This window comes from Eurypyga helias, unplaced genomic scaffold (genome assembly GCF_000690775.1).
Source record: "Eurypyga helias isolate BGI_N326 unplaced genomic scaffold, ASM69077v1 scaffold17958, whole genome shotgun sequence".
Classification (NCBI taxonomy): Eukaryota; Metazoa; Chordata; class Aves; order Eurypygiformes; family Eurypygidae; genus Eurypyga; species Eurypyga helias.
The window spans coordinates 1-11,730 of NW_010265266.1; the positions used below are offsets into that span (position 1 = coordinate 1).

The following is an 11,730-nucleotide window of genomic DNA, read 5'->3' on the forward strand; positions in this document are numbered from 1 at the left end:
TCTATGATTCTATGATAATAATAAACAGCAGTGAGGAAGGAAACCTAATCACCTGCTTACCCTTCAGGGAAAAATTACACCAAAAAATAGCACAGAAAATGAGTGTCTGTACCTGATTTTAGGGTAAGAAAGAGAGGGAAATGTGCGAATTTGACTGTAAACTAGTGATAGAAATGGGAAATTAAGTCCTTAACCTTTAGCACGAGTTTCTGTAGTCAATCCAAATGTTACCAGTCATTCTGTTTTATTTTGTTTGGCCTTGTTATTCCAAAAAGAAACAGTGAAAGAGTGCAAATAGACAACATCAGTATGAAATTCAGTGATCCGTATGGATATGGTGTGATCTGGAGCATGAAGGTGAACTCTTACTTGTTGCTTTCCACTTGGACTTTCCTTCTCTAAGAAAAAGCACCTTTGCAAAAGTCTTTTTGCCTTTTTCAAAGGCTGTCGTCAACAGCACTTTTAGACACATTCAATCTGATGCTTTTATCTGACATCTTATATTCCTGGTGGTTGGGTGCTGAACTAGCACTGAATAACCGTGGCAAAGGCACAAGGAGAAATTGGGTGAAGGGCAGCAAGAACATCATGAAGACTTGATTAGGAAGTTGTCTGTGTCCTCTGGGGATCTTTCTGAATTTCCTGTTTTATTTTCATTCTCTAGTTTCTAAGACAGAGTTCAAAATAAGCATGGAAAAAAAAAACCACTATTTCTTGGGATTGGATGTGCTTTTGATGAGTGGAGGAAGGTAGTTTGTACAACAAAACTGCTTCGTTTTTGCTCCGAGTTGCTTGGGATGAAGAGGAGTGCTTGCCAGAAATTGAACTCTCCCCCTTGCCCCCCGTGTTCATACACGCAGTTCCCACAGCTCCTCACGGTGACCTTGCAGTTGGACATGAAATCTCTCTGCTTCAGTAATTTGTTTCACTTACGTTCTGGGAGAACTGGCACCTTGGAAAGAGAGGAGGAGTGGTTTGGTTTTGGATGGATGATGACATCTAACCGAGGTGTACACATTTCTGAAACCTGCTCAGAGACGTTCTTGTCTGGCCTCCCCAGCCCGCCCGCCCCAGACGCGGGAGATGTGCTTCTCGTGCCCCTCTGTCAAGCGCTTTGCAGAGGTGTTACCAATAGTGTTGTTGCGTAGGAAGACTCCAGAAAATCAGAATCTCCAGGAATATTGTTTCTAGCTTACAGTGGGATAATTAGAAGGGGAATAGAGCAATAATTTTCCCATACACATACCGTTCCCCCAGACGGAGCACGAAAGATCTAACGTTTTTGTCCGTTTCTGACATACATCATTTAACTGCTTTCTAAAACACTATACTGACATAAAGCTTTCTCTTGCAATGCTCTTCTAAAACCTTTGCTGTCTTCTCAACCCATATGCTGTAAGAAACTGTTGTCAATAAGTATCTTTAAATATTTCTTGTCTCTAGATGTGTTTCTGTCCTTTATTTCTCCTCTTCCGTTCTCAGCAGGCTGTTCTAGTCCACACAGAGGTGGAATAAGTTGCTTTGCCTTGTGAATAATCTGTTCTGTAACCTTTCCTGAAATCTGTGAAATTGCTAGGCTGTTTAAAGTCCAGCACAGAGTGTTCATCTCTCTTTTATTTTGGTCCGTACCAGGAAATGCCTACAGAGAATGCCTGGGCAATGGGACATGGGCTTCCAAGATAAACTACTCTCAGTGCGAGCCTATTCTGGACGACAAGGTCTGTATTTTTCCCTTTGTTCTTCTCAATGCCATTTCTCAGCATACATGAATGCAAAACTAAACTTAAGGTTAATGTACTAATTTAGGACTTCTGAGACAGATTCCATTTCTGTCTCTGCAACAAATCCTCCCTGTGTATTTAGGAAAATCACGTATCCTCTCTCCATATCCCCTGCTCATATGGTTTGTTTAAATGGATACTTTCTTACGCTCTGTCCCTGATGATGTATGTTTATGCAGATCCTTCCTAGCTTTGTTCAGAGCCTACAGCTGCTACAGTAAATGTTAGTAATAATAACAATAAGACCAAAAGCTTCTTTGGCACTGCAAAATAAGCTCTCACCAGCTGATTCCACCCTCTACCTATCAATTCTCAGGTCTCATCAACAACTGGCCTTTCTGGATCTCAGTGTCGTTTTTCCTTCAGCAAATACATACGGGGGCAGCAGCAGAAAAATACATAAAAAGCAGACTCGGGTCCCAGCTGTCTTTAAAAGATTGGGCCAGTCTGGCATTATATCTGAGTTTACAGAATGAAATTAGCACACAGGGTTAAGCTCCTTCAGAAGGGCTGCAAGCAATTAGGCAAAGTCCCTTTCTTGTCAGATGTTTCAGCTTTTCTTGGCAGCATCACAGACATTCATCTTCACGCAGTTTAAACCTTCGAGCCTTTCATGCCATGTTCTCTTTCTCTTCCTCTGGTTTTGAGTGCTATGGTGGGACACAAGCACACACAAACTTTGTGCTTTCTTTCTACCAGGGGTCGCTTTCCTCTCTAAGAGCCAGGATGGAGGCCAGCAGCTCAGGCCTCTTTAGGTTTTGGGGTTCATTCCACTTATTCTGTCACCAGAGTCATGCCATGCCAGTTGCAAACAGAGGGGAAGAAGGCAAGGTCTCACCTGCTGAGGGCTGCTTGCAGAGCTGAGCAGGATTTAGTGCTTGGGAACTATCTGGACTGGTGCTGTACCCAGAACAGTCATGACAGGCTTTGGCTGTGGCTCAGCATCCATCCTGTAAGATCCATGTTGTTGCTTAATGTGGGCTTTGACAAGCGAGTCAGAAAACAGATAACTACACACCAGCTGCTGAGGAGTTCCCGCTCTTACCCACTGGCTAGGTAATTTGGTGGTAGCCCACCCCACCCCCCCCAGCTCCATTTGCTAGAGGCTTCTAGAAATTAAGGAAAAATGTACCAGTAGATGACTGCCATCCAGAGAGGCTGGTACACATGCCAGGTAGTCTAGCATAGTGGAGGGGCTCCCATGGCAATTTAAGCTGATCTGAGTTGGGACCGCCCCACTGCAGCCGCTCCTTACATTTTTTTACCACTTAAAGTGAAAACCTAACTTTTTTCTGGGTACATTTTCAGATGGATCAGTTCCTTAAATCATCCGATTGCATTTTTGCAGGAGTGCTGGGGCAAGGGGAGTGAGAGTGTGGCTGGAGTTGAGGCGGAGAGCAGACCATGATAGCAGACCATCTCTGACTGGAATGGATTTGCACTTCTGTGAAACCACCCTCTTGAACATGAGTCAGAGGGGGTGTTCGCAGCAGCCAGTGCTGAGTTAGAGAATGGGCAACAGCGCTGGGCAAAGACTCAGAATCTTTGGTGTGGTTTAGCTGGTATTGGAAACCAGAGCTGACAGTAAAATGCTGATGTATTTTAATCACTTTTTATGTGTTTGTCTGCATGGCTTGAACAGTTGCTATCTCTGCACAAGCAAATACAGAGCAGTTTTATTTGAAGAGGCTGAAGAATTGTTGTGACTAGAGGACAGGATTATTTCCTTTACTCTGTTTTTGCTTTTAAAAACTTTGCAGCTATGGTGATAGCTTAAAATTTCTTAAATAGCATGTTCCTTAAACAGCTGAAAGTGCAGATGTTCCGCCACCCTTGTTTGCAAAAGCTTAAAAACTCATTTATTAGATCTTTAAAGATTTGCAACAAGCATTACAAATATTAATATTTGTGAATATTTTTGAAATCTCAACATACTGCTCAGTGTTACAGATGAGTATTTTGTGTTCTTAAAAAAAAAAAAAAGAAAATTCCCCATGGATTTCCCTAATTCTTTTTGATTAAAGGTGAGATGCAAGCACACATGTGGGTCTGTTGTTATTCATTGACTGATCCTAGCAGATGCTGTGCATCAGTCCAGGAGGTACCCCCTGTGTTTCACGTTTATTTTTAAGGCAGAAAGCAACACTGCTTTCAAGCTTGACCACTCACAGCCAGACTGCTAAAGAATTACATAGTTTGACTTTAAATGAAGTGATTGATACATGGGGTAGGAACAGGAGTTTTCAAGATCAGCCCCAAGTCCAGTGCTGCACACTTTATGACAGAATGTTGATAATGTGGCGAAGGAAATTTTAGGGTTTTTCAGCTGGGGGTCGGTCTCAGGGGACGTAAGCTCCTGTAGCAAGCATTCACTGATGGGTTACATGAATACACCATTGCTTTACTCGGGGGTGAGACCCACACAGTAGCTCATGAAACTGTGCTGCGGGACTGCTTTGCTCCTAGATTGTCACTTTGGCTGGGATCTACTTGCCTGCGTGCAATCAGGCAGTGTAGTTTAACATGTGTTGCCACGCGTCTGGCAGCTGTGACACAGGCCTTCGGGAATACCTGTGTCCTTAGCGGAAGCAACTGGAGGTCAGTCACCCGGACCGACTGGGAAGCAGAGTCTCCCGAGGGCACCTCAGTGGCACTAGATGCCTGCGTGTGCATAACTCCTTCTAGCCTGTGCTGCAGATGTTGGGCAGGTACCCAAATGCAGATGCCCCAGTGTCAGACTGAATCCCACCCTCTGAGCGATCAGTTAGCGCCTTCTCCAGGCACAAGAATCAGGTACAGAAATCATTTGGATCCCGTGGGCTGTTTGGTGGCATCATGTGTGACAAATGGAAAACTTCTGCTCAGCCTATAAACTCCAGTGTCAGAGGGACCTTTGCTGCACTTGGCACAAATCTCTGCTCTTGTCAGAAGACAAGTAAGAGTCTTAGGCAGCAAAAAATGCATCTTAGCCTCCAAAAAGAGCTATAAATTAGGAACTTTGGTCTTGTCTCTGTGGCCTTTGGCAGCTGGACATGAATTTAAGTTTTGAGGTGGCTTGGAGCTGTGTAGCTGAGTTAGCACCATGCTGGGCTTGCATTAATGTATCATGCTTAGGAGCACAGTCGCATTAGCCACAGCTACCTGGCTTCCAGCTGGCTCAGAACGGGAAAGCAGTGAACTCAGAGTCATTTTAGATGATGAAGATATTTCCCAGTTGCTTCTGAAAGTCTTTGGAGAGGAGATACGGCCTTTAAACTGCACTGATGATGAGATGAGCCTGGCAGCAGGAAGAAATCTGAAGTGGCTGAACTGGAAATGGAGTCCAGAGCCTTGCAGGAAGACGTGCTGTGAACACTGGCAGGACCCGTCAGAAGTTCTGTTAGAGGGAGAAAGATCCCTGTCACCTGGAGAGCTGAGTGCTGTCATTAGGTGCTTGGTAGTTCAGATCATTAGCTGATGTGGTTTGGAGGTGTTAGCAGTCAGGTCTTAGCTAAAGCAAAGGAAAAAGTCCTCTTGACAGAATCCTTCACCAGCCTGCAGGGAGCCCAGTGTGCCTTAGGTTTGCAGAGCTGGTGCAGGTAAAGAGATAAGGCTGTGCTTCCTCAGTTTACCTGGTAGAAGCTGTCTGGAAGATACTGCACACTGTCGGATGTAACATGCTTGACATGCATAAGGTACAGCATGGAAGAGAACTCCAGTGATGTGACCTGCTGTGGTCCAGAGAGCAAGGCGAGCAGTGCCCAGACCATCTCCTTTTCTACCTCCTTTCTAATGTAAGAAATCCCTCCTCCTAAACCTGAATGGGATTTAAATCTGCATTTAGTGAAGTGAAACGACCTCCTGGATGCAGAGAAATATTGGGTAATAGTAGAAGGTTGTTATGGTTTTAAATGTGTCAGTCTTCAAGAGGGTGAGACAGAATAAGAGTTATGCAAGTATTTTACATGAACTGGGCTTTGGCCAACACTTGACTGATTCTGGGCATGTGTTTTACAGCCCTGAAGGTGTTGTCTCCAATTCTACCAGAGATGCAGATTGCTTGTAGGCTGGTGGAAAGTGATCTTGCCACCCTGTCAGCTTAGTTTTTCATACGCACTGAGGCAGTTCTTGTTTCTATAATATTTGATTTTGCCTTCAGGAAACCTTGTTAGTGTCAGCAACAGAAAAAATAAAAGTCGTGCCTGTTTTTCCTTCAGCATGAAGAGGAGCTTAATTATATTTTTTTCCAACTAATCTTCTCGTGTTTTGAGTCATACCTTCTTAAAACTTGAGTGAAGTTGAAAAAGTTGTTAGGAGCCAAAGGAGAGAGCTGAAGGGTCAGATTCAAAGAGCAGGATCCTTGGCCTGGCAAAAACATTGTCATCTTCTGGAAGACTTCTAGCACTACATGAGCAATTCTGGACAACACTTCTAGTCATATGGTTTAGTTTTAGGTAGTCCTGCATGAACCAGGGAGTTTGACTCGATGAGGCTTTGAGCAACCAGGTCTAGTGGAAGGTGTCCCTGTCCATGGCAGGGGGGTTGGAACTAGATGGTCTTTAAGGTCCCTTCCAACCCAAACCATTCCATGATTCTGTGATCCTTATGGGTCTCTTCCAACTTGAGATATTCTGTGATTCTATGAATTAAGCAGGGAGGTAAATCCGTAAGACAGTTTGCCAGGGCACTAGCTGCACACTGCATTTCAGGTAGGCACGTCAGGTCAGGTGTGCTTTCTTCCCCTTTAGGTGTCCCTGTGGCTGAAGGGTAAATAAAACTCATTGTGGAATTCAGACCTTGTCGCTTTGTGGGTTGTTTTTGTTGTGGTGGGTTTTTTTTTCCTCATGGCTATTCAGAAAATGAGCCTGTGCATGGGGAAGTTTATTTTAGGGGATTTTATAATAGACTTAAAAATACCTTACATGGTTGAGTTCTGTCCAAAAATGGCGCATTACTCTATGTGCTGAAGATACAGGCAGGTTTCATCGTGAAAATGAATCCAGGAGGGCTTTCTCTCTCTCTGGCAAAGTTTTGGAAGATGCTATCTTCACAGAACAATGGAACAGATTAACTACAGCTGCTGGTTGGAGTTTCATCCAAAAATTCATTCACTGACAAATTCCTTTGACTGGAACAAAATGTGAAAGGAAATTGATAGAAAAAAAAATGAAACAAAGGAAATTCAACCGAAATTAGAAAACTGATGCCATTTGTAGGATTCTACTTTTACATTTTTATCACAAGGGAGGAAATTTAGGTGGTTAGTTTTCAAAGGCCTCATTCTTCTGAAAGGGGACAACATCCCAAAGTGCAGAAAGATCTGCTTAACCTAAAAAGAAACAAGTTCCAAAGCTAACAAATAAAAAAACCCTTGTTTTTCAGAGGGATTTATTCTTTAAGTAGCAAACCTCTGTCAAATTTTAACCGGCTTCAGTATTTATCTGAATAGTGGTTTGCTACTTCCTATCCATCAGGCAAAGAGAGGACTTCCTTCTCTTTTCTCTGAATCTAGCAGCAGCCCACCAGTAAAGAATGTTCCAGTTGCTTCAAGGTCAAATTTTGGTCACATCACTAATTTCACTGATTTAGGTGGGCGCACTTCTGTATTTAATTTTTTGCTTACAGGATCAAGAGCCTACTGATAATTTACCCAGCATCCCAGGAAAGAGACATTAAGTTTATATATACAGCAAGTTTCACCACATACTTGAGTTGCTGCTAAAAAGAAGAGGATCACTGCTTGTCAGGGTCTCTCAAAGTGGAAAGGACACCACCAGATTCCAGCTCTTTCCATCTGCATTGGTTCTGCACTCGATTGGAAAGATAAGGATCGTGGCTTGCAAGGAACATGCCTCAGAGAAAAATCTGCCTCTGTGGAAAGGGGTTATTATTTCTGCTTACTGACAACTGATCCATTTCTGTATGAAAACCAACCCATTTGAGTAGGGAAGTCGCATAACCTGGCTCATTAAGACCATGCAGTTTCCTAATAAAATTATGTTTCATAACTTTTGAAACTGTGAGATGTGTCTTTGGTAGCTTTGTCACCCTAAACCAACAAAGTTTTAAATTAGCACAGTAAAGTAAGAAATCCTGAGAAAATCTGAGATTTGTAAGAAACTGTGGTCAAATCCCAAACTGAACTGAAACCAAGCTTGTACTTCTGTGCCTGGGCAGAATGTTGGGTTTATACATAGGCATCAGCCCTGGGGCTATTATATCATTTTAGAGTCCAGAAAAGTAATCACTGTTTCCTAAACTGATTAACTGTTCCTTAATGTCAGTGCTTAGAGAGTCATGCTGATTTAATCATGTTATCTCTTTACCTCCAGAGGAAGTATGCGCTCCATTACAAGATTGCTCTCATCATAAACTACCTGGGGCACTGTATATCAGTAGGGGCCCTTATAGTTGCCTTTATGCTTTTCTTGTGCTTGAGGTGAGTAATCTGTTTGCATGCTTCTAACTTGGTTGGGTGTGTGACACTTACCCAGTTACTCAAGCCCTCTGATAACCCTGACCAGGTCGTGTATGGTCTTGAGAAACGGTCGTGGCTTTTACACTCCCAAGCATGTGCATGGTGTCGTTGACTGATGTGGTGGATGAGCTGTATATTGGTGGCTTCCATGCGTAGGACCTAAAGCCTGTTTGTATTCAGGAGGAGAACTGTACATGAGTTATTGATGCAGCAAAAATTCCAGTGAGCACAGAGAGCTTCTTTAAGGGAAACCGGGATTGATTGACTGTGTCGAGTTGCAGGTTTTGGGGGAAAATTTTCTTTTTTATAAGGCAGTCCATAATAACATAAGGTATTTTGCATTCCCTGACAGACAATGCCCAGATCTAGACCAGAGGAGATAGAATGAAAACTTTCCATTTCGCTTGAGGTTAATTTCAATTTTTCTTCCATGAAAGCACTTAGAAGTTTTCTTGAATAAGAAGAGAAACGTCTTTAGAGGAGCTTTATCCCCACCAGTGCTCATGAAACAACAAATAATCAGTGAAACTGCATAGAAATGCTTCCCTTCCCTGGTTCAGTGGTACCGGAGGGCGTTTGTTAGGTCAAACGGGTATGTCAGTGAACGAAAGAACGTCTGTGAAGAAGGGTTAGGACTACAGGGAGAAGAGAAAGGACGGGAGGGAAGGAAATTTATTGGAAAGTAATAGGTGGATGTTCATCAGTCATCATATGTGTTGTATGTACACAGCCTGTATCACATAAGTATATTTTATTAGGAGTGGCCTGGTTGGCTATTTCTGTATCATTTGTTGGATTATTTGACTGGCATTTCTCTACCCTTTGTGCTGTCTTGTCTAAGGGCATTCACCCCGAACTTAGAACCAACTGCACTAAATGCTGTGCAGTGATAATCCTTGAGAAAAATCTTACACTAGCAGCAGAGGAGAAACAGATGGAGGACCCCCAGGATTACAACATCATAATTGGCCGTGACTTAGGTGGAAGAATTACTGCTTCCCAGAGTGGAGCATCCCTAGGAAGTTATGCTAAGTCTCCCTCCTGAGCATTGCTAACAAGAGGGTCGCTCTTATTAACAAGAAGAATCTTCTTTCACCCCAGCATCTATAAACAGAACAATCTATGTCCATGGAAAGGAAAAAAAAGCTTAAAACTCTCATTCGGAACATTTATGGTGCATTGGTCTAAACTTCCATTTCAACCTTTTTACTGTGCATATAATGTGAATTCCCATCGTGCTTGGAGACCTGAATTGATTTACACTGAATAAAGAATACAAATTATTCATTGTAGCTATATTCCCTGCTTCGATGCTGAATCTTTTATAAAGGCTTCAGTAAATAGCACAAAAACAATTAGATAATATGGTATAAATGTATCCAGCTTCCAACACAGAAATGCTGATCTATTTTAAATTGTTTTTCTGGTATTTAAACTTTGACTTTAAGATTTAAATTTTGCAGTCAGCTTCAGCATTAAAAATGACTGCAGCAATTAAGTACTTCCCTCTACCTGCTGTGAATTAAGATGGTCCCTCTTTTCAAATTCCCACTTTATCATGCAAAAATGTACTGTCCAGCCAGCGTTAACCAGCAGGAGCTACCTCAGTGTCTGTAGAGTTACACCTGTTTCCTAAAGTCTGAGAGATGCTCCAGTGAAGGCAGCAGATTGGTATTGCATTACAGCTTTCTCCTACACAAGTTCTAGTTTATGCACATCTTTATCACACTTACCTCTTCAAAGTGTTCCAGGAGCAAATCGGTTGTAATAACTGAGTCTTATTATTTAGGGTTTTTTTTTCCTATTTTAGTTTGAATGGAAGAATGCATCCACTAGTGGGTTAAAATGAGAGATTTTAGATAATTCCTAAATAAAAAAACAATAGAAGATCCTGAAGGCTAGATCTGATAGTCCCAAATCTTGGCCCAAGTAGAAATCTATCAATTCCTTTGTTCCTGCTCCACTGTACCCATCTACCTCACTCCATGAGTGCCTGCAGAAAGTGAAGATAGAAACCTCCAAGAAGTCTCAAGTTCTATAACTGGTCCATATTTTTATGCTTCTCACCCGTCACCTGCTTGATGTTCCTTAGCTCTGTCAGTGCAGATGGAGTCCCAAAGGCAGTCGTGTCTGAAGAAGAGACTGGAGCACACCAGCTGCATTGGGATATAACTGCTAGGAAGGCTGTGGGATCTCTCACACTGGAGGTTTTAAGATCAGGTTAAAGATCTGGTTGGCATGGCAAAGAGTATTGTTTTGATGATCAACTAGTGAGATGGCTCTTCTGCTTTTGGAGATGAACTTCACCGTTACTGTTGCTGCCCCAGCCCAGGTGGCTGCTGCATTGCTGGGAAGGTTAGTCCTCCGTTGTGCTGAAGTGGGAAAGGGAAAGGACTGGATCTAGTCCCTGTTCTTCCAAATCTATCCTATGTCATCTTGCCCCCAGTGCCTGTCTTCCTCAGTTTCTTGTGCAACCTTCTGTCCTCTACTCACAACCCACCCTCCACGCCAGTAGAAATGTTCTACTGTCCTAAACTCTAAGGAAACCTACACCAAAAGATATTTTGAGGGTTGGAAGGCTCACATGTAGCAGCAAATAATGAAATCATCTTCCATCTGCGTTTGTGCTGCCAGGAGACCCCAACACAACTGAGAAGGGAGGAGAACTCAGCCAGGATCTCTCTTTTACTTCAAAGACCTATTCCAGCCTTGTTTTCTCCAGTTCTGTCACATATGAACCAATCCTTCTTTCTTGGCTGCACAATGAAAAATAAGCCAGTAAACATTTCACTTAGCACCTATATAATAAAAAGGGAAGCCCAGTTTATGGGAGAGGGTTTGATTTTTGTTGGCATGCTGACTGAATGGCAATGAGTCACTGAGGTAACTCCTAAACATCTAAGTCAAGGATGCTCCCTCAAGGTCTAAATGTAGGTGGTCTTAAAACTCTGAGAGCCCTGCTGTCTTTACAATGCAAAACAAAACAAGTGTTTTGTAATGGGTTTAAATTGAAAATGAGGAGGTTTAGACTAGGTATCAAGACGAAGTTCTTCACGGGGAGGGTAGTGAAGCACTGGAACAAGTTTCCCAGAGAAGCTGTGGATGCCCCATCCCTGGATGTCTTCAAGGCCAGGCTGGATGAGGCTTGGAGCAACCTGGTCTAGTGGAAGGTGTCCCTGCCCATGGCAGGGGGTTGGAACTAGATGATCTTTAAGGTCCCTTCTAACCCTAACCATTCTGTGATTCTATGATTCTATAAGCACACAAACAGAAAGAAATATACTGGGAAGGAAACCTGAGGAATTTGTGCATAGACCAAATGTGCCATAGAGCTGCACTGATCTCCAGTGTGGGATCTGTAGAGTTTTGCTCAGGGCGCTTCACGGGGCATTGTTAAATGTATCTGTACTGCTAGGGATCTCATAGTCTGTGTGTTCTCATTAATGGTGAAGGCTTGATCCATCTGTCAGGCGCACGCAGGCAGTTCCTGCT

The 11,730-nt window shown here is 42.9% G+C and overlaps 1 protein-coding gene across 1 annotated transcript in view; it reads left to right on the forward strand.

Annotated features, from left to right (window-relative positions):
• Positions 1-1,632: 1,632 nt before the first annotated feature.
• Positions 1,633-11,730, forward strand: part of LOC104513360 (corticotropin-releasing factor receptor 2-like) — a gene marked incomplete at both ends in the record, with an annotated part of 27,244 nt that continues 17,146 nt past the window's right edge. Inside the window, 2 exons of the mRNA XM_010156682.1 lie at positions 1,633-1,718; positions 8,093-8,199. Coding sequence (XP_010154984.1) covers positions 1,633-1,718; positions 8,093-8,199 — 193 coding nt within the window. The remainder of the gene's footprint in view (positions 1,719-8,092; positions 8,200-11,730) is intronic.